This window comes from Salvelinus alpinus, chromosome 1 (genome assembly GCF_045679555.1).
Source record: "Salvelinus alpinus chromosome 1, SLU_Salpinus.1, whole genome shotgun sequence".
NCBI lineage: Eukaryota > Metazoa > Chordata > Actinopteri > Salmoniformes > Salmonidae > Salvelinus > Salvelinus alpinus.
The window spans coordinates 49,497,475-49,521,584 of NC_092086.1; the positions used below are offsets into that span (position 1 = coordinate 49,497,475).

General features: G+C 44.3%; 1 protein-coding gene across 1 annotated transcript in view; it reads right to left on the minus strand.

The window, feature by feature from the left end:
• Window positions 1-12,762: 12,762 nt before the first annotated feature.
• Window positions 12,763-24,110, minus strand: part of LOC139578918 (SH3 and cysteine-rich domain-containing protein 2-like) — a 63,628-nt gene continuing 52,280 nt past the window's right edge. Inside the window, exon 11 of the mRNA XM_071407052.1 lies at window positions 12,763-18,099. Within this exon, the coding sequence (XP_071263153.1) occupies window positions 18,001-18,099 (99 nt within the window). The 3' untranslated portion in view covers window positions 12,763-18,000. The remainder of the gene's footprint in view (window positions 18,100-24,110) is intronic.

The window sequence follows — 24,110 nt, forward strand, 5'->3', positions numbered from 1 at the left end:
TTCCTGTTTGTGAAATTGGCTTCGATGATTGGATATCTGGGCAGGGGGGCTGGGTTCCTAGGAAACAGGAGCCAGCATCACAGCAGGGGTCAGGACACTGAAAGCCACCAAAAAGGGGGCAGAGGTGCAGGGTGATGGTTTACTGGGGAACAGCCAATCACTTCCCTTGGAGCGGTAAATAGTGAATTTGAAAAAACATCATGTCCCAATAGAATATTGTCGATGAAGTTGTTTTTGTCTTGTCTGTGCTCACTCACCACTCACTTCCATTTTCCTACGTCACTTTTCTGTTTTGGTGCGTTTGTTTTTCTGTGGTTGTCTAGTGGCTCTGGATCCTGGATGGTGCTCACATTGTTCAGCTGTATTCCTGTTATAACAAACAAACAAACTATCCTTCTCTCTCCCTGTCTCTCTCTCTCTCTTTCTCTTTCTCTTTCTCTTTCTCTCTCTCTCTCTCTCTCTGTCTACACTATCTTTCTCTCTGTGTCTTACTCTCCATGTCTCCTCATTTACTTCCACCAAGGTCATGGCAAGGACAGTAACTTGTCAATCTCTCCTCTTCTTCCCTCTCCTTCTCTCACATCATTTCACATCTTACACTACACTGTCACAGCCTTGTCTCTGCACCTCTCTCTCTCCTTACTTATGTTGCCAATATTTCTCTACTTGCACTTTTTCTTTCTTTGTTTGTGTCTCCTCTTCCATTCCTCCTGTGCCAGTGTTTATCTTCACAGTTCCCCCTCAGTCTGCATCCAGTTTTCTCGTTATCCTTCCTGCCCCCAACTTTTCATCCCCCTCTCATTGAAGTACTGTCAAATGCTTCATGAATATATGAAAAGGGCACCATACATCTCAGTTCCTCCCTCTTTCTCTCTCTCTCTGCCTCTCCCTCTCTCTGCCTCTCTCTCTCTCTCTCTCTCCCTCTCTCGCTCTCTGCCTCTCTCGCTCTCTCTCTCTTGCTCTCTGCCTCTCTCTCTGCCTCTCTTTCCCTCTCTTGCTCTCTCTCTCTGCCTCTCTCTCCCTCTCTCGCTCTCTCGCTCTCTGCCTCTTTTTCTCTCTCTCTCTGCCTCTCTCTCCCTCTCTCGCTCTCTCTCTCGCTCTCTGCCTCTCTCTCTCGCTCTCTGGCTCTCTGTCTCGCTCTCTGGCTCTCTCTCTGACTCTCAATTAAATGTTTTATTTCGATTTAATTTCAATTTAAAGGGCTTTATTGGCATGGGAAACATATGTTGACATTGCCAAAGCAAGTGAAATAGATAATAAACAAAAGTGAAATAGTGCTATCTGCTGGGGTGTCTGTGGTAGTGCTATCTGCTGGGGTGTCTGTGGTAGTGCTATCTTCTGGGGTGTCTGTGGTAGTGCTATCTTCTGGGGTGTCTGTGGTAGTGCTATCTTCTGGGGTGTCTGTGGTAGTGCTATCGCCTGGGGTGTCTGTGGTAGTGCTATCTGCTGGGGTGTCTGTGGTAGCGCTATCTGCTGGGGTGTCTGTGGTAGTGCTATCTGCTGGGGTGTCTGTGGTTGCACTATCTACTGGGGTGTCTATGGTAGCACTATCTGCTGGGGTGTCTGTGGTAGCGCTATCTGCTGGGGTGTCTGTGGTAGCGCTATCTGCTGGGGTGTCTGTGGTAGTGCTATCTTCTGGGGTGTCTGTGGTAGTGCTATCTGCTGGGGTGTCTGTGGTAGTGCTATCTGCTGGGGTGTCTGTGGTAGTGCTATCGCCTGGGGTGTCTGTGGTAGTGCTATCGCCTGGGGTGTCTGTGGTAGTGCTATCTGCTGGGGTGTCTGTGGTAGTGCTATCTGCTGGGGTGTCTGTGGTAGTGCTATCTTCTGGGGTGTCTGTGGTAGTGCTATCTGCTGGGGTGTCTGTGGTTGCACTATCTGCTGGGGTGTCTGTGGTAGCACTATCTGCTGGGGTGTCTGTGGTAGCGCTATCTGCTGGGGTGTCTGTGGTAACTAGAGGCATGTCTCGTTATCTCCCAGTGGCCAGTGTGTAGAGGGGAACCCTAGAGGTGTGTGTTTGCCACGACCACCAAGGTGAGAGAAAGGAGAGGAGACAGCTATACAGGAGACAAGTAAACTGGATCTGGAAATAACATTGTGAGAAGTTCACATTACAGCCTGCATGTCCTCCTCCGAGAAATGATTGTATTTATTTTTGCAGTTCCATTAAATCTCTCTGGTATTCTGTCACTATGTCAGTGAGGTGGTCAGGAGAAAGAAAACATTTGGAGAGGAGAGAGACAAATGTTTGTTGAGGTGTATCATTAATCTGAAACGAGGTGAGGAGGAGAGAGCAATGGAGATGGATAGAAATGGTCTTTGTAAACAGAAGAAAAGAAGAGTGAAAGTAATGGATAGAAGGAGAGGGTGAGAGGCAGAGAGATAGTCTGGAGTATTTGAAGAGTAGACTGATAAATTAGGACAGAGAGGGACTTTGTGAGAAAAAGGTAATTGACAGCGAGACAGAAAAAGGGCTCGATGTGTATTGTTCACAGATTTCAAAGTGTTTTTGACACCCTGGGTTGACTCCTCCTGTCAAATGTTGAAATTGCCCCAAACGTAAAATTGAGAAGGTTAAGGTTTGGGATAGGGTTAAAACATCAAGTTTAAGCACGGATCTCCTCTGGGCCCCGACGGACAGGACGGAAATGGATTCGGAAGAGCAGGAGGAGGCGAGTTTGATAAGGACTCACCCCGTTCCTGTACAAAGGACCGAAGACAGCCTTTTAACAAAGTGACTTTTTAACATGTTTTTCATGTCTTAAAATGTTTAATTTTTGTTAAATCATTTATACATATTTTAAATGGCTTTTACAGAATTGGATGTTTTACATTAAAAAGTACTCTTATTTATGGCTGTTTTATTGGTTTTAACAACATATACTTTTTAACAAACTTATTTGTAATATTCAAATGCTGTGTTTTATTATTTTATGCTGTTTTTATGTGTATAAAATTATGTGCAAAAATATATGAGCTGTTTTAAAGGAAATAAACAATAAAACAAAAAAGAATTTAACAAAAAAAAACTAATTCCAAATAAGGTTTGGGTTAGAGTTAAAAAAAACATTTTAAAAACAAATGTCCACCACTGGGATTAAACACACAACCATGTGATCCAGAGTGATAGGATCACACCGTCCGCCACCGCTATCACCATAGCAGAAACCCAAGCCTACCTGATGGTAACAGTGCTCACTGTTGCCCCTAGTGGTCGGGTTTTAAAGGAATTTCCTGACGACCTCAGGACATGTATAGACGTCCAATTTCGAAGTCACTCTTGAGGAATCTGCATGGTACGCTACAGCCCCACGAGAAGGCTGAAGTTCATGTTTCATTAATACAGCGCAGCATGTAGGGAGAGAGGAGGCCGGGCCACCTCAGTTAAATTAGAGGAAATGTGTTGAACAAATTCTATGCAGGGTAATAATGACAGACCTGAGACCTCCAACACCTAACACTGTCCCTGGACACCACCACTACTGATCCTGGACCAGTCTGTATCAGACCTACAACACCTAACACGGTCCCTGGACACCACCACTACTGATCCTGGACCAGTCTGTATCAGACCTACAACACCTAACACTGTCCCTGGACACCACCACTACTGATCCTGAACCAGTCTGTATCAGACCTTAAACAACCAACACCGTCCCTAGACACCAGCACTACTAATCCTGGTCCAGGGACAAACCTCAACAAACTCAACAAGCAACAGTGGGAGTAAAAGTCAAAGGGACAGTCTGCCATGAGACATTTGTGTTTCTGTCTGTCTGTCACACAATACTACCACCACCAGATACTCTAACATAACATTGTTAGACTGCAAAATATATATACTGTCTACAGAGTATAGGGGGTCTGTGTGGCTGGTACAGAAATAGACAAAATAATGTATGTACTTTAATTAACTTCTTATGGCTGCAATCCCATTAACGGGATGATATGACAACAGCCAGTGAAAGTGCAGGGCGCCAAATTCAAACAACAGAAATCTCAAAATTAAAATTCCTCAAACATACATGTATCTTATACCATTTTAAAGGTAATCTTGTTGTTAATCCCACCAAAGTGTCCGATTTCAAATAGGCTTTACAGCGAAAGCATCACAAACGATTATGTTAGGTCACCGCAAAATCACAGACACACACAGTCATTTTTCCATCCAAAGACAGGAGTCACAAAAAGCAGAAATAGAGATAAAACCCATCACTAACCTTTGATGATCTTCATCAGATGACACTCATGGGACTTCATGTTACACAATACATATATGTTTTGTTCAATAAAGTTCATATTTATATCCAAAAACCTCAGTTTGCCTCCACAATTTCCGGAGAAATTGCAGAGAGCCACGTCAAATAACATAAATACTCATAAACTTTGATGAAAGATACATGTTTCACATAGAATTGAAGATACACTTGTTCTTAATGCAACCGCTGTGTCAGATTTCAAAAGCTTTCCGGCAAAAGCACAATATTCAATAATCTGAGAACAGCGTTCAGCCACAAAAGGAAGCCATACAGTTACCCGCCAAATTGTGCAGTCAACAAAACTCATAAAACCATTATAAATCTTCACTTACCTTTGCTGATCTTTGTCGGAAGGCACTCCCAGTACTCCCACTTCCACAAGAAATGTTCGTTTTGTTCGGTAATGTCCATAATTTATGTCCAAATAACTATTTTTGTTAACGTGTTTGGTAAACAAATCCAAAGTCAGGAAGCGCGTTCACTAAAAGCAGACGAAATGTCAAAAAGTTCCGTAACAGTCAGTAGAAACATGTCAAACGATGTATTGAATCAATCTTTAGAATGTTTTTAACATAAATCTTCAGTAACGTTCCAACCGGAGAATTACATTGACTTCAGATGTGCGATGGAACAGAGCTCCCTCTCGTGTGAACGCTCATGGTCAGAGCATGGTCAGGTCATGATAGACCTTACTCAATCCCCTCTCATTCGCCCCCCCTTCACAGTAGAGGCATCAGACAAGGTTCTACAGACTGTTGACATCTAGTGGAAGCCGTAGGAAGTGCAAATTCATCCATATCCCACTGTGTATTCAATAGGGTCTTGGTTGAAAATCGACCAACCTCAGAATTCCCACTTCCTGTTTGGATTGTTTCTCAGGTTTTTGCCTGCCATATGAGTTCTGTTATACTCACAGACATCATTCAAACAGTTTTAGAAACTTCTGAGTGTTTTCTACCCAATACAAATAATAATATGCATATATTAGCAACTGGGACTGAGGAGCAGGCAGTTTACTCTGGGCACCTTTCATCCAAGCTACTCAATACTGCCCCTGCAGCCATAAGAAGACAATCTGATCTGTTTGTTATACAGTTTCAGTGTTGCTGTGTAGCTGAGCTGTGCTGTGCCTCTCCCTGTGCGACACTGAAATTGGTCCCTGCGGTGTGTGCTTGGAAGTCCGGTGTCACAGCCATTTCATTCCCTTTGTCCCCTGCGGCTTGTCTCTCCTCCCTAAAGTGAATATATCCTGCTGATATTTGTCTTTGATCAGAAATAGATGCGCGACAGGACCAGGGGAGAGGGGAGGCAGAGCCACGATCAAAAGATACAACTATACACTTCTTCCATTGACTGAGATGAGATCTGATTACTTTGACAGATTCACTTATTGGAGAATTAAATTATGGTTGATTGTGTGCATGTATTTGTGCGTGTGTGTGTGTGTGCGTGCGTGCGTGCGTGCGTGCGTGTGAGAGAGAGAGCAAAAGAGAGAGAGAGAGATACAGGATTGTGAGAAATACACATACCGCATTGCATGTGTTACTGTGTGGGTGAAATATGGGGATAGCCTAATGGTATGTTGTACAGGAAGAACTAATTATGCTTCTGTCAGCAGGTGTCAGCCATACAGGCCTGTGTGTGTATGGGTGTATGTGTGTGTATGCCAGTGTTTGTGTGTGTACGTGTGAATGTTTTTATGCCTGGGTGTGCCTGTGTGTGTAACCTCTGATTACCTGCTATATTTAGATTAGAAACTAATTTAACTGGCGTTTCATTGTTGTGTTTGCTTTGAATCTCTGACAAGTTGTTGTTTCCAGTGTCTATTTATTGTGGTTCCTCCTTTTCTGAGAATGGAAAAAGAGAAAATTGCATCAAGGACTATTAGCTGCACCATGGAGGGCTGTAGTTGGTAATTGCCCATTTTAAAAAGCACCAACATGTAAAGTTCATAGGAGCATATAAAATCTGGTGTCAAATGAAAGCTAAGACTATATTTGAGAAATGAAGGCATATACACATTAAATCCAATTAGCATAATACAAAAATCCCCATAAAAATCCATCCGTTTAAGCTTGAGACATCTGTTCTTTTTTCATTGGATGTGTCTCGATCCACTGCATCTGCCTATGTCGCACTTCCCCATCTGCGGTGAAAGATAACAGAGCTAGAGTAGTGTTGGTCAGACCATGAGGCATCCCGAAAACTGGTCTTCTCACAAAGCGTCTGAATGGTGGCCTACAAACAACTATGACCACTCCGTGCAAAGGTGAGACTCTCACGGACATGTACATGCGTGTTATTTTGCTCTAGGACCCCCACAGGCCTCACAAGACTTGTCTGAAGTTCCCCCGGTACCAGTTGAAAAAATTAATGGAAGTACACTACTTCCAATTTTTGTATATGGAGATTACATGGCTGTATATATATATTTTGGGGGGAGGGGGGGATACTTCAAGGGGTCTTAAAATTCCAAATCAAATTGCAAAATGATCCTTGGTATGACCTTCTTAAAACAATTCCACATAGCTTAGTAGAAGCCCCCCACCCCCCTCAACAAAAGTCAGTCATGGAATTTCAGCAGTTGAATTGTCTACAGTGGGAAATCATAGTAGTCACAAACCACAATTGGGTTCACAAGTTTGGACAACACAGCACAGTAGAGCAGAGTAAAGAAAAGTAGAGTTCAGTACAGTACTGAACTATCACAATTCCGTTATTGTGGAATTTCCCAGTTGTATTGAGTTGAACACTCAATTCCATTTAAGAGACAGCAGAGAGAGAGAGAGAGAGGGAGAGAGGGAGAGAGGGAGAGAGGGAGAGAGAGAGAGAGAGAGAGAGAGAGAGAGAGAGAGAGAGAGAGAGAGAGAGAGAGAGAGAGAGAGAGAGAGAGAGAGAGAGAGACAGAGAGAGAGAGAGAGAGACGGGGCACTGCTTTTTCTGTCTCTAATCACTCACTATAATGAACTAGAGATAAGGAGAGGGGAAATGTACTATACTGTATAAGCACAAGATAATAACGATGACACAACACTACTGAAGTCCCAGTGAGATGGACACTTTGACTTTAACCTTGTAGGTCTAATGAGTGTGTTGTGTGTCCGTGTACATGTGTTTGCAGTTACGTGTCTCCGTATGTGTATTGGAGAAAGTCGTATCAGTTCATACCTTCTCCTCCCTTTTAGCTTTGTCCTCTCACTCCTCTCATTCCTTCTTGTCCTCTGGCGTTTGATCTGCTCTCCCTCCTCCTCTGTTCCATTTTCACGGCCCCTTTCTTTGGTGCTGAAACGTTTCTTCTGGTGAATGCAGAGCCCTGTGATCAAGTCAGTGTCCTCAAGTCCTCCATTTTGTCCTTGTCCTCAAGTCCTCCATTTTGTCAGTGTCCTCAAGTCCTCCATTTTGCCTGTGTCCTCAAGTCCTCCACAAACACGCACACGCACGCATGCACGCTCACACACACACACACACACACACACACACACACACACACACACACACACACACACACACACACACACACACACACACACACACACACACACACACACACACACACACACACACACACACACACACACACACACACACACACACACACACTCTAAAGCAACAGTGTGGAGGCTGAGAGAATAGGAGCAAATGTGAAAGTTAAAAAAGAGTGTTAAAGACAAACAACATGCCACACCACACCAGATGATGCGCCATCCGCCAGTTTGTCCAGGCTCTCCAGCATCTAGGACAGGACAGAACAGACACAAGCACACAAACAAGCTATTCGTCTGTCCAGCCAGTCAGTGCCAAAAGGTTGTCAGACAGTGATGGTAACAACCGCATGAGGCTTTTTGAATAACGATTTCAGACATTTATTCAGGGGCCACAAACAATGTGTGCCACCCTGAGGACCAGTCTGTCTGTGTGGGGCTGGCCAGTACTAACATCACCGTGCAATGTCTCAGACACAACCAGATTCATAAAGCCCGATAATTGCCACTCGCTGTCTGTTTAGTACCTTTAGAGTCACACATTAGCCGAGTTGAGCCTGAACAGCGTCAGGAGATGAGCTATTATTAATGAATAATTTCATATTCAGTGCCCTCTCCTCTCCTCTCCTCTCCTCTCCTCTCCTCTCCTCTCCTCTCCTCTCCTCTCCTCTCCTCTCCTCTCCTCTCCTCTCCTCTCCTCTCACACCCTCCTCTCCTCTTGCTCCCCCTACTCCTCCCCCTCTTCTCATCACCTAATGTGTCGGGGTGAATATAGATGAAGGCTTAACGGAGAACTCCTTTCAATAACTCCGATCACAAGCCCCATAACTATGAACAAGAGGGAGTGAGTCAGTCGTTCACAGTCAACAGTGATGAATCAGAGAAAGAGAGGGAGAAGGGAAGAGAGAGAGCGAGGAAGGGAGAAAGAAGGCTGATGTGAAGGAGAGAAACAGACATTGAGAGAGAAGAGGGAGAGACTGAATGAGACAAAGTGAGGGATGATATGAGTGAGAGTGTGTCTGTGAGTGTCTGTTGGAACGAGACCAGGGGCGCAACTTTCACTGGGGACAGGGGTGGGGACATATTCCGAAATTGCATTTTTGCCCCCCCCCCCCACAGTTTTATCATTGGAATGTGATACAACACGAGTCAATTGTGTGCTTTAGGACCATGCGGACACTGCCTCCAAGTGGTTAGGTAGGCTGTTTGGAGTGTCTATCCGACTGGACAAAAAATATATATGTCCCCCCCACTTCTAAAACCAAAGTTGCGCCCCTGTACGAGACAGTGTGGGAGGAATTGAATAACATCAGTGTGAGAGACAGGCAGACAGAGACTAAAAACAGAGGAGAGAGGTGGAATTGTTTAACTACAAGTTTCTGTCCAGTCGTCCCCCACAGCAGAGTAACACAGTTCATCAGTTGGAGGAGGACACAGAGGGCCTTGACTCACAACAGATGGGAAGCAGGGCGTCACAGTAAAGTGCTTATAGAAGCTGGTGAGCCAATGATGATGAATTACTACTGTAGTGGTGGCTCTTTTGGGTCAGGACAGAAACTTACACTGAGTTTTCAGAAACTCCACCCAAAAACTATCTTTTGGTATTTGTTTCATTAGCCCATTGTTGACATTGTCCTAAAATGTTTTGCTTTTCAGCAATCAAGTTTTCAAGAAATGTAACTTTCAAAATACAGAAGTCAACCATATATGATGCATTTTGGGGATGATTTCTGTATTTATAATGTTTTTGGTATTTTAACCCCTTTTTCTCCCCAATTTCGGAGTTGCGAAGGTCGAATCATGCGTTCTCCGAAATATGACCCTCCAAACAAAGTTTCTTAACACCCGCTGGCTTAACTCAGAAGCACCAATGTGTCAGAGGAAACATCGTTCAACTGACGACCGGAAGCCTGCAGTTTCCCGGCCCACCAAAAGGAGTTGCTAGAGTGCGATGAGCCAAGTAAAGCCCTCCCCTAACCCGGACGACCCTGGGGCAATTGTGCGCAGCCCTATGGGACACCCGGTCACAGCCGGATGTGACACAGCCTGGGATCGAACCCGGGTCTGTAGTGACACCTCAAGCACTGCAATGCAGTACCTTAGACCACTGTGCCACTCGGGAGGCCAATTTCTGTTTGGACTAATGAAACAAATACCAAAAGATTGTTTTTGGGTGGAAATTTTCCTTTAAGATCAACTGCTCTTTCCATGACATACACTGACCAGGTGAATCCAGGTGAAAGCTATGGTCTCTCCCTCTCCCTCCCCTCCCGGAGGACCTGAGCCCTGGGACCATGTCTCAGGACTACCTGGCCTGATGACTCCTTGCTGTTCCCAGTCCACCTGGTTGTGCTGCTGCTCCAGTTTCAGCTAATCTGCCTGCGGCTATGGAACCCTGACCTGTTCACCGGACGTGCTACCCTGTCCCGGACCTGCGGTTTTCAACTCTCTCTCACTACTGCACCTGCTTCTCGAACTCTGAATGCTCGGCTATGAAAAGCCAACTGACATTTACTCCTGAGGTGCTGACCTGTTGCACCCTCTGCAACCACTGTGATTATTATTATTTGACCCTGCTGGTCATCTATGAACGTTTGAACATCTTGGCCATGTACTGTTATAATCTCCACCAGGCACAGCCAGAAGAGGACTGGCCACCCCTCAGAGCCTGGTTCCTCTCTAGGTTTCTTCCTAGGTTCCTGCCTTTCTAGGGAGTTTTTCCTAGACAACATGCTTCTACATCTGCATTGCTTACTGTTTGGGGTTTTAGGCGGGGTTTCTGTACAGCACTTAAAAATATATATGTTTTATTACATTTAACCTTTATTTAACTAGGCAAGTAAGTTAAGAACAAATTCTTACTTACAATGACGGCCTACTTTGTGACATTGGCTGATGTAAAAAGGGCTTTATAAATACATTTGATTGATTATTAATGTCACTTGTTAAATCCACTTCAATCAGTGTAGATGAAGGGGAGGAGACAAGTTAAAGAAGGATTTCTAAGCTTGAGGCATGGATTGTTTATGTATGCCATTCAGAGGGTGAATGGGCAAGACAAAAGATTTAAGTGCCTTTGAATGGAGTATGGTAGTAGGTTTTTCATGCTCAACAGTTTCCCATGTGCATCAATAATGGTCCACCAACCAAAGGACATCCAGCCAAATTGACACAACTGTGGGAAGCATTGGAGTCAACATGGGCCAGCATCCCTGTGGAAGGCTTTCGACACCTTGTAGAGTCCATGGCCCGACAAATTGAGACTGTTCTGAGGGCAAAAAAACTCTACGATATTTGGTGTTCTTAACTCAGTGTATGTTTTCACCTTAGGTGTAGTAAACTATCTTGGCCTTAAGATCGGGTTTTGCACAGGCAAGCAAACTTTCTTCAGATAGCCTTCCATGCAGCCTTCTATCTAGCTTAGTAGGGTTCCCAGCCTAGCTTTGCCCTATCACGCTCACAGAAATCCGAAGATCAATTGGTACAGTGGACAGCCTGTTTATTCCCCTTGGGAGACGTGTCCATGCATACATGCCATTCATTCATTTTGGTTTGTAAGTTATGAACAAACATGAACCCATTAGGACTCCCAAAACCAGAGGATGTTTGACAGTCAGTGACATAACATAGAGCTTGTGATTAATTTCTTTTGAGGTGAGGATTTCACTTGTTCACACTTTATTTGGATTGTCTGGATTCTCCATCTGTAGATACTCTGCAGATGGCCATACTATCAACAAACTATCTGTTGATAAGCAACTGCTTGCTAAGGTTACAGTTAGGGTTAGGTTTAGAATAAGGGTTAGGGTAACGTTAAGGTTAGGGTTAGTAGATAGTTAGTTGAAATGTTACTGATAGTTTGTAGAGCATCTACAGATGGACTATCCAAATAAAGTGTTACCTTTCACTCTGATATGAAGCATCCTCTGGAACCTCTCTCCCTCCCTCCGTCTCTTTCCACCCCCCCACTCTCTTCCTCTCTCTTTACCTCCACTTCTCTCCCTCTCTGGCCTGTCAGATCTCTTCCTTTCAGCAGCCTCGTTGTAAACTAGGAAATGACATCACAACTCCTTACTATTTGTGTTCCTTGTATAAGCATCAAAATACTTAGCCCCTATATTTGCGTTTGTGTGTGTGACTGTGTGTGGGTGGGTGCCATTAAGTACTGTTTCACTCAGCATGCCTGCCTCCATGCTCTGCTCCTTATACACTAATTAGGCAGATGATGGCTACTACAGGCAGACAAGAGGACACCAAAAGACCACTGCTGCTGTAACACAACTCTGCCAGCGAGGGTGCCCACACCACACATTCACACACTTATACACACAGGCATGTACACATACACACACACACACACACACACATACACACACACACACAAGCACACACACACACACACACACACACACACACACACACACACACACACACACACACACACACACACACACACACACTAGAGAAAGGCCAGATTGCAGTCATTGGCAGTCATAGAAGTAGGCCCCATTTCAGTAAAGCTTTTGTTATCCCTATACTTAAACAAGGAGTCTGGAATACCATTGTCTTTTCCAAACCTACTGGATTTCTGCACACTATCCTACCCTGCAAAATGAAGTGTAGGGGTTCTTTCACAAAAGAAAGAGATGTGTTGGAGGAGAACACAGTGCAGGTATTGTTGTACTTGTCGTGTATTTGAGGTTTAAAAAGGCTTCTGAAGTTTGGAATTTCCACAAATAAACGTCAGACTTGATTTTCCCTTGTGAAAAATGTATCAACCCATTTAACAATGACTATTTATTATAATCCACATAATAAATCACATTTCCTGTTGCTGCGGGATTATTGTCCTGCTGTAGCAAACTGGCTCAAATTAAGATCCTACATCTGTAGAGTGGAAGTGAGTGACAATGATGGAGTGAGAGTGAAGTGAGAGCAAAGAGGACATGATGCTGGTATTTAAGAGTAAAGTGGCTAGACGAGGGAGAATGAGAGCAGAGACAGTTACTCACACAACACCAGAGTTTCAGTCAGGGGTAAAGTTTTTTTTATTGAGGCATGTGTTCTTCCAGTGATATTAACTAAGGCTATATCCGCACACACACTAAAAACATACACTTACTGTGCAGAGCCTCGTTTCCCAGAGCCTTCATCTTGATAGATCATCGTTAGAAAGTTCTTACGATGTCTCTTTATTAGCCGAGGTGTTTTCCCAGAGCCTTCGTTAGTAACGTGGCTCTTAAAAACCTTTGCAGACCACTCGTGCCCAAAGTGCCCTTTTGCGTCACTTTATTCACAGATCTCTGCTAAACATAGAATCAAGATGTTTAGGCTATCTGTCTGACTGTGACAACTTCAAAACGAAGTTAACTACAAATACAAAGTTACCAAAGTATTTGTTACAAACAGGTCAAGGATACAATTATGCTTCAAATGAAAAGCGAGATGACTGCTTTAAAAGACACATAGAATACATGGCCTATATAGGCTATTTCAATCAGACTGAAATTAATGTAATGTTCAATCAATTGAGTTCTATTTTTCTACAATTTTTGCCTCGATGTGTTTCATGATGTGTGACAACACTTGCGCAATGATGGGCCCACTCTGTGATTTAGTGCATTGTTATTGGGGAAGCATAATAAGCCGCATCAATAGCCTATTTGCAGCCATAGTGTAGGTGGTAATATCTCATAGGAGGTGATCCATTGTCAGGATTGTGGGATAATTATAATTATAATGTTAAGGTCAGATTAGAATGGAGAAAGCTGATTTGAGAGTGCTGCTTTTATTTTGATCCAATCAGTATCGACACATGGTCTAACGACGCAAACGTTATGCCTCGCTACATTCTTGTTTGGGAAACACTCTTAAAGGGCGACTGCACTTCCTAATTTGGCCTCGTTTTAGATTTGATTCGTTAATAAATGCTAGCGGCCATGACTGAATTCAAACGTGAGTTGGTTCCGGGGTGTGGTTTAATGTGGGTGTCTTGTGTGTTCGCAGGTGGGAATAGTTAGCCAAATTATTTAGCCAATTAGCTTCAGCTGGCTGGTGTGCGGTCGGGGCGAAGATTGGTTTGGCTTTGTATAGCGTATCTCTGGGGATAGTTAGGGATGTCATTGAATTACACAATGTAAATGGGACAATAATTTCATGTGCGTATTTTTTGGTTGTCTTAGTAGCTCTTTCATGCAGCCAAATTACCTAGTGGCCTCATGAGTGGAATGTTATTCATATTTTTCATAATTTCATAATTAAATCAACATTATAAAAAAAAAAATACTGCCGAAAATCTGGTGTTTCTATGTCAAACAGTTTTGTTATATTTCAGTATTCTGTGATGTAAATAAAGTGTAATATTGGGATGCAAACTCAAAATGGAATACATTTCAACTATATCTGACTAGGTCAAGGTATTTTAAAGCCCATAGCCATGTGTGTGAGGTGTATACTTTGTTTCAAAGTAGATTTTTAAGACTACCAAGAAACACTCCGTGTAACCCTGATTTAGCCCACTGCAGTAAAAGGTTAAATGCTTTCAATACTTGTATATACATTTTTATTGGTTGAGGTTTTTAAGTCATTCAAATTTGGAGCTATTAACGTTTTAATGTCCCAATATTGTGTAATTTACTGATGGTCCCTAACTTGCCCCATAGGGATATTGACCATGGGCATTATGATCGAGTGCAGGTCGAGTGCAGCGTCGCTTTGAATATATGAGTACTTGTGTGCTGCCAGCAGGATAAAAAATAAAATAAAAACACAGAAAACTGTTACTGTACCCTATCATCCCGCAAATCTGTTTTGGACGAGACTGACTTTATGACCAAAATTACAGAGGCAGTAGCTCTTTAAAAAAATTGATTCGTAAATAACGATGCATCTGGTAAAATCATCGTAATGCTTAAGTTACATCGCAACTGGGAAACGAGGCCAGGGCCTGTACATAGAAATGCTACACGAAGAGCGAATCAAACAGGGTCCACAAAGGGTGACAGACTCTGTCTACATGAACCCTACCGGAAATGTACATCTTGTGTGAAAATTCGGTAAGGAATAAGCTAACAAACAATTCCTCCAGCTGTACACCCAGTGACTGGGTATAGCTTCTGGTTTGGCACTGTGAGGACCAGAGAAGTCCTTGCTATACATAGGAACACATGGCCCCAGCGGAAGGGAAAAAAACAACATTCATCACAGTCTGTGACACATCATCCATCCACAGACAGAGGATATAGACTCAAAGATGATCATATTACAATGCACTATGTGAGGAACAAAACATGAAATAATGGGTGTGTTCGTAAATTCACTCATTCTATCTAATTCACTCATTCTATCTACTCTGATTTCAGAGCACTCTCGTCTGAGTGTGCCAGAGCGCAGAATATAACTGATGAATTTACGAACGCTCAACACCCGTTGAATATGGCTGGTGTCAGTAAACGTCGTCAAAGAAAGCGCAATTAAATTGTTGCCAGCAGCACAGTTACAGTCACAAAACGCTCTGGATAACATGAAAACAGCCTAACCAGCTCTGCTAGGTCGAGTAAACTGGTCCGAGTGAGGTGCTCTCTCATTTGTTTCTGGAAGTAGCTAGCAAGTTAGCTTGGGTACTGGACTGCCTTTATGAGGTCTGAACGCCCGAATCAAGCCTCCTCCTCCGCCAGCTCCTCCAGTGTGAGCGCTGAACGCTCAGAGAGCGTAACGCTCTGAATTTACGATCGGACAATCTGACCAACAATCTGAATTTACGAACGCCCAGAGCGCACTCTGGCACTCCAGATTGAATTTACTAACGCACCCAATATGTTCATCACCATACTTCTTTAACTCTCCAGATGGCTAACTGTATATACTGTATTCTTATATTACAGGAAGCGGGAGGGGACATGTTATTAATGCCACCAGTGTAACAGCTACGTGCTGCAACTCAGCAAGTAGATAGATATCTGTCTAAATCAATAAATAATCAATACATTATGGAAACATTGAAATCCAACCCATTATCCTATCATTAATCATGCTTACATGTACAATACAGCAGTCCAGCTACCCCTCCCACTAGCAGCAAAAGTGCCCAATAGTGTCAGAGACAGAGGGAAAGAGAGAGGGGAATGGAGAGAGAGAGAGAGAGAGAGAGACTGACATTTGATCCATGTTGAATTGGTCAGCCATAGACAAAGAAACCTGCATAGAGACACATTGATTTATGATGGTTCTACACCTGGGTCAACCCCTTTTGTCTAAGTCTCTCCATATCCCTCGCTCCCTGTCCCTCAGACTAGCGGAACCATGTCCGGTTGTCACACTTACAAGGTCTGTTCATGTGGTTTTCCAGCCGACTGGCTCTTGGCTGTTGTTTGTTTACCAGCGGTGGACCAAACAGACGAGCCAAAAGACACGAACACACTTCCCAAGTCTTCCACGGCTCCTCAGTGCCCGTCTGCTAAATTGGCCAGAAAATTGAAACTAATTTAGAGCAGTTTAAAAAATGGTGTTGTTGCTCCATTTGTTTCTTTTTTTAGCAATGGCTCTATTCATAGATGTTTTCTACAGTCTAGGCTATTCAAACACTACTGAGAGAGAGAGAACAAAAAACATTGAAGTATTTATGTAAGTATTCACCGCCCCAATCTAATTGAATATTTTGTATTTTTTTTAAATAAATAGGACCTAGATAAACAGATTTTCTGAAGTGTTTGATTGATTTGCCAGCTGTACAATAGAATGACGGGGCTTACATCCATGACCTTCTGGAACCTGTCAAGTGCGAGGTCGAATGTCAGTGAGTCAGCCGGTGAGTCAGGATCTGAGAGAGTGTGTGTCGAAATAAACCTAGTTTGTCCTGTCCTCTGCTGGCTGTCTGGTCTGACCAGGGTGTACTCTGCCCATGTCGCCCGCCTGCCCGCCCATCCGTCCTTGCAGAGCAGTTAAGTTTTGTGCCAGTCTAAATCAAGCTGATGTCAAATCCCAGCCAAGGGACCAATGTGATAGCTGAGAAAGACGGAAGGAGAGAGAGAGAGAGACGAGAGAAAGAGAGATAGTGAAAGAGAGAGAGAGAAGGTGGACCAAATGAAAGGATGAGAGAAAATGCAAGCACCTACACCTACAACCATCACCAGTATCCTGAACATCTCGCTGACACCGGGCATTCAAACAAGTACATCCTTCAGCATGCAATTATCTCGTTCACGGTCACCTCTTAAATGAATTACTGTGATCATAGTAGGCGTCCATCTGTGATGATGTCATCAGGAGTGTGACGCTTGTTCTAGTTCATCAGAGAAAGAACAAATGTTTTCTTCCATGCAGTGTCCACGAACAGGAACCAGGAACTCCCACACACAACACAAGTACATCCTCCTGATGAAGGTAACGTATACTAATACTAGCTTCTGTTTGCTCCTAGCAGAACTCGGCTAGGTGTGCGCGCACGACTGTGCTCTCATACGCCCTTAAAGACCTTCATTTGAAAACACTACAGTTGACCAATTACAGACGAAAGGGCGTAGACGTCGGCTACCGAACTTCAACTTGCCCCAATACAAAATGTTGTGTGAGCGAACAGAAAAAACCTCCCGAACACCAAAACGAACAAAAACGGCACACATTTTAGTCATTATATATGCGCGAAACGGCGCGCCACGTTTCGACTGGATATTATGCGACGGCCTTAATCCTGCATTCTTCAGCCTCATGATATCCAGCCACAGAGGACAGTGAAAAATAACCGGTCAAATCACACACAGAGAGACCAGACTCACCAGACAGAAAATAGTCTCAAAGTTCCTTCCTTCCTGAGGGAAGTTATTGGAGTCCACAGCAGCCAGTCCTTCAGTCCTAAAACTCTTACCCTTGTGGAGTGGACTACAGACAAACCCAGTTCACTAATACACAAAGGTACATTAGAGCAGGAAAACATGAGGTATTGGAGGCTTAGATAGTCCTCCAAAACACCGAGGCCAACCCACTGTGGAAGGGAAACCAACCCTTTCAAGTCCGGGCTGTCAGCTACATTGGGGTGGAGGAGACAAGGTCAGCCAGCATAAGGCTGGGGCATCCTCCACATCACCTGGAATTCACAAGCTTAACTGTCACTGCTCCACACTCAGTTTAGTAGGGTGGTGGGCCTCACGATGGTGGTGTTGGAGGACCTCCGGACTGGCTGGTCCTCCTCAGGCCTTAAAGGGGTGTGTGGGGAGGTTACAGGGTGCTGGACAGAGAGAGACGGGGGGCTGGTGTTGAGACAGAGGTTAGATCTCCTCAATGGATTCAGCAGGGACCAGTCCTCTCTTCTTCCCACTGCTCAGCTTCAGGAAACCCTCACTGTCCTCACTCTTCCCCACACAGATCTGACAGAGAGGGAGAGAGAGAGAGAGAGAGAGAGAGAGAGAGAGAGAGAGAGAGAGAGAGAGAGAGAGACAGAGAGAGAGAGACAGACAGAGAGAGAGAGACAGAGAGAGAGGTCACGATCAGATGAGCTCCTGCATTTTTCAGCATTTTCTTTAAAAAAGATAGGTTTAGAGTTAGATAAACTTGGATTTTTTGTCAGGAACACATGCAGGATGCTACCCTCTACTACATAACCTTCACTTCAAATCAAAACTCAAAACCTACAACCTGATTTTGGACGGAATTACGGAATCACCTGAAAAGTTCACAACAACCAAGGTTTATAATTCTTTACAGCATATTCTCTGGAAAACAACAGAAACCTGAAAACACCACCCAACCTGGAACTGAGTGAGTAATGTTTAGTCTGAAACTATATTCTATTTCCAAAAGCCAAGAAGAAAAATACATGACATTACTTTATAAGGCCTGAATGGTAACATAATTCTTCCAAGCTTGATACAGCTTCAACTAGCACTGACGTGTCAAGTGAGAGGTGTCAAAGCACATTAGCCCAACAATGGCAGGAGAGTCGAATAGTCTACCCCAACCAAATGGAGAGGCCTTAGAAGCTGCCTCCCGCTGTTCAGAGGTAATTAAAATACATTACCCTGTGAGTGTTAAGAATGATAAGGCAAGAAAAGATCACAAAATGAAGCTCCTTATGGAAAATCAAGAGACACTTTTTGCTCTATTACAAAAATGGGAACATCAGCAACCTTATCTTCCACACAAACCATCCCCAGGCATGGCACAGTGCTATATTAGCACACTACCCCTCTGTCAAGAGAGGGGGGGTTAACGAGGGGTGGAAACTCAGGATTCTTGACAACGAGGACGAGGAGTCAGCTAATATAAATCTATATAAGTCTGGAACAGTAATGGTACAGGGCAACCCCAAACAGTTTCAGCTGGACTTTCATCTAATCAAAGAACTAGCCCAGCAGGAGAAGCTCTCCCTTGATAAAGATACCCCCACCCCAAGTGGGTCAGACCAGACCTCCTCACCATATAACCCCACAGACGAGCAACCCTCAGCAAACAGTCAACCTCCCAGTACAGAGCACTCCTCCCTCATTGAAATGAAGGATAAATTTACCCAGCTGGAGGTAAGGCAGGTGGAGCTGGAACAGCAGGTGATTACACTCCAGTCAGCACAGACCCATACAACAGTCCAGCACAACAACCCCTTAACCAGACCAGGAGAGCTGGAGGTGGAGAGAGACATATCTGCACTCTGTACAGTGGTGAGACAACTTCAACAGGAGAAAGAGCAGAAGCAGGAGCAGAACAAAGCACTAGAGGAGAGGATCAGACTGCTGGAGGAGAGGGAGAGGGGGATGGAGGAGAGGATCAGACTGCTGGAGGAGAGGTTGAGGGGGATGGCATGTGACAGAGAACAACCCACTAGGGAGGTGGCCATCCCCACAGAGACGCCAGCAGAACAACCCACCTCAGCACCCGACAAAAGTCTCGACACCACAGCAGAACAGTCCACACCAGACCCTGACCATAGAGTCGACATCACAGCAGAACAGACAAAAGAAAAACCCCAAGCCCAGCAGCTCTCACCCCCTCTGAGCACCCCCCCTGTCAGCCACCCCGATAGCCCTCCTGACAACCCCCCCACACCCACTGAGGACAAACACAAGACACAGATTTTTCTCCTTATGGACTCAAATGGGAAATATATAGAAGAAAAAAAACTTTTTCCCAAACACAGTGTGTCTAAACTCTGGTGTCCAAACACCCAGTGCGCCCTAGACCTTCTGTCTGAGGACAAACTAGGCTCACCTAGCCACATAATAATACACACAGGCACAAACGACCTGAGAGCACAGCAGGAAAGGGTGGCCACAGCACTGAAGGGAGTGATTGAAAAAGCTTCTTCTACTTTCCCCAACGCACAAGTGGTTATCTCCACCCTGCTACCACGAAAAGACTTCCACCCTGCTACAATACAGCGGGTAAACGCAAGCATTTCCCGTGACTGTGCCTCAAAACCAAATGTTTTTCTGGCCCACCACCCTGGACTTGAACAGCCTCTATGACCAGGTCCACCTCTACAAGGCAGCAGTGCCCACCTTTGCCCGGACTCTAAAGGACATCGCTCTCAAACGAAGCCCCAACACTCCACACAGGAGCAACAGATCAATAGACACCCCACCCAGACCAGCGAGACACCCTCCAAGACCTCCAGGACCCCCCCCTAGACCTACACACCCCCCCCACATCAACCATGCCCACACCCAATTTAGGCCCCCTCAGATCAGACCCATGCCACTCCTGCCCACCCCATGCACCCCACCCCCGCAAAGAGGGCATCAACATGGAAGTCACACATACGCCCAGGTAGTGAGCGGGCAAACAGGCCCAACCCCCACTCTTACACTCGCCCAAGCCAACGGCATGTACCAGATGCTCAGCAGGCTCTGCTCACACTTACTGGCCTGAGGCCAAACCCCGACCAACAACATTGGACACTTTATGGAACAAAAAGCCTTCACTATATCATCCTGGAATATCCAAGGTCTGAGGTCATCTGCCTTTGGCCTAAAGAGCAGGAACCCGGACTTCACCAAAGAAATCGGTAATGCAGACATTGTCATCCTGCAAGAAACATGGTATAGAGGAGACGGACCCACTGGTTGCCCTCTAGGTTACAGAGAGCTGGTAGTCCCATCCACCAAACTACCAGGTGTGAAACAGGGAAGGGACTCAGGGGGAATGCTAATTTGGTATAGAGCAGACCTAACTCACTCCATTAAATTAATCAAAACAGGAACATTTTACATTTGGCTTGAAATTCAAAAGGAAATTATCTTAACAGAGACAAATGTCCTCCTGTGTGCTACCTATATCCCCCCACTAGAATCCCCATACTTTAATGAAGACAGCTTCTCCATCCTGGAGGGGGAAATCAATCATTTCCAGGCCCAGGGACATGTATTAGTCTGTGGCGACCTAAATGCCAGAACTGGACAGGAACCTGACACCCTCAGCACACAGGGGGACAAACACCTACCTGGAGGTGACAGCATTCCCTCCCCCATATGCCCACCTAGGCACAACTATGACAACATAACCAACAAAAACGGGTCACAACTCCTGCAGCTCTGTCGCACGCTGGGTATGTACATAGTCAATGGTAGGCTTCGAGGGGACTCCTATGGTAGGTACACCTATAGCTCATCTCTTGGCAGTAGCACTGTAGACTACTTTATCACTGACCTCAACCCAGAGTCTCTCAGAGCGTTCACAGTCAGCCCACTGACACCCCTATCAGACCACAGCAAAATCACAGTCTACTTGAACAGAGCAATACTCAATCATGAGGCATCAAAGCCAAAGGAACTGAGTAACATTAAGAAATGCTATAGATGGAAGGAATGCAGTTTGGAAACCTACCAAAAAACAATTAGGCAACAGCAAATTCAATCCCTTTTAGACAACTTCCTGGGTAAAACGTTCCACTGCAATAGTGAAGGTGTAAACTTGGCAGTAGAAAATCTTAACAGTATATTTGACCTCTCAGCTTCCCTATCAAATCTACAAATCTCAAATAGAAAACCGAAGAAAATGAACAACAATGACAAATGGTTTGATAAAGAATGCAAAAATCTAAGAAAGAAATTGAGAAACCTGTCCAACCAAAAACATAGAGACCCGGAAAACCTGAGTCTACGCCTTCACTATGGTGAATCACTAAAACAATACAGAAATACACTACGGAAAAAGAAGGAACAGCACGTCAGAAATCAGCTCAATGTAATTGAAGAATCCATAGACTCTAACCAATTCTGGGAAAATTGGAAAACACTAAACAAACAACAACACGAAGAATTATCTATCCAAAATGGAGATGTATGGGTAAACCACTTCTCCAATCTTTTTGGCTCTATAACAAAGAATAAAGAGCAAAAACATATACATGATCAAATACAAATCCTAGAATCAACTATTAAAGACTACCAGAACCCACTGGATTCTCCAATTACCTTGAATGAGTTACAGGACAAAATAAAAACCCTCCAACCCAAAAAGGCCTGTGGTGTTGATGGTATCCTTAATGAAATGATCAAATATACAGACAACAAATTCCAATTGGCTATATTAAAACTCTTTAACATCGTCCTTAGCTCTGGCATCTTCCCCAATATTTGGAACCAAGGACTGATCACCCCAATCCACAAAAGTGGAGACAAATTTGACCCCAATAACTACCGTGGAATATGCGTCAACAGTAACCTTGGGAAAATACTCTGCATTATCATTAACAGCAGACTCGTACATTTCCTCAATGAAAACAATGTACTGAGCAAATGTCAAATTGGCTTTTTACCAAATTACCGTACAACAGACCATGTATTCACCCTACACACCCTAATTGACAACCAAACAAACCAAAACAAAGGCAAAGTCTTCTCATGCTTTGTTGATTTCAAAAAAGCCTTCGACTCAATTTGGCATGAGGGTCTGCTATACAAATTGATGGAAAGTGGTGTTGGGGGTAAAACATACGACATTATAAAATCCATGTACACAAACAACAAGTGTGCGGTTAAAATTGGCAAAAAACACACACATTTCTTCTCACAGGGTCGTGGGGTGAGACAGGGATGCAGCTTAAGCCCCACCCTCTTCAACATATATATCAACGAATTGGCGCGGGCACTAGAACAGTCTGCAGCACCCGGTCTCACCCTACTAGAATCCGAAGTCAAATGTCTACTGTTTGCTGATGATCTGGTGCTTCTGTCACCAACCAAGGAGGGCCTACAACAGCACCTAGATCTTCTGCACAGATTCTGTCAGACCTGGGCCCTGACAGTAAATCTCAGTAAGACCAAAATAATGGTGTTCCAAAAAAGGTCCAGTCGCCAGGACCACAAATTCCATCTAGACACCGTTGCCCTAGAGCACACAAAAAACTATACATACCTCGGCCTAAACATCAGCACCACAGGTAGCTTCCACAGAGCTGTGAACGATCTGAGAGACAAGGCAAGAAGGGCATTCTATGCCATCAAAAGGAACATAAATTTCAACATACCAATTAGGATCTGGCTAAAAATACTTGAATCAGTCATAGAGCCCATTGCCCTTTATGGTTGTGAGGTCTGGGGTCCGCTCACCAACCAAGATTTCACAAAATGGGACAAACACCAAATTGAGACTCTGCATGCAGAATTCTGCAAAAATATCCTCCGTGTACAACGTAGAACACCAAATAATGCATGCAGAGCAGAATTAGGCCGATACCCACTAATTATCAAAATCCAGAAAAGAGCCGTTAAATTCTACAACCACCTAAAAGGAAGCGATTCCCAAACCTTCCATAACAAAGCCATCACCTACAGAGAGATGAACCTGGAGAAGAGTCCCCTAAGCAAGCTGGTCCTAGGGCTCTGTTCACAAACACAAACACACCCCACAGAGCCCCAGGACAACAGCACAATTAGACCCAACCAAATCATGAGAAAACAAAAAGATAATTACTTGACACATTGGAAAGAATTAACAAAAAAACAGAGCAAACTAGAATGCTATTTGGCCCTAAACAGAGAGTACACAGTGGCAGAATACCTGACCACTGTGACTGACCCAAACTTAAGGAAAGCTTTGACTATGTACAGACTCAGTGAGCATAGCCTTGCTATTGAGAAAGGCCGCCGTAGGCAGACATGGCTCTCAAGAGAAGACAGGCTATGTGCTCACTGCCCACAAAATGAGGTGGAAACTGAGCTGCACTTCCTAACCTCCTGCCCAATGTATGACCATATTAGAGAGACATATTTCCCTCAGATTACACAGATCCACAAAGAATTTGAAAACAAATCCAATTTTGATAAACTCCCATATCTACTGGGTGAAATTCCACAGTGTGCCATCACAGCAGCAAGATTTGTGACCTGTTGCCACAAGAAAAGGGCAACCAGTGAAGAACAAACACCATTGTAAATACAACCCA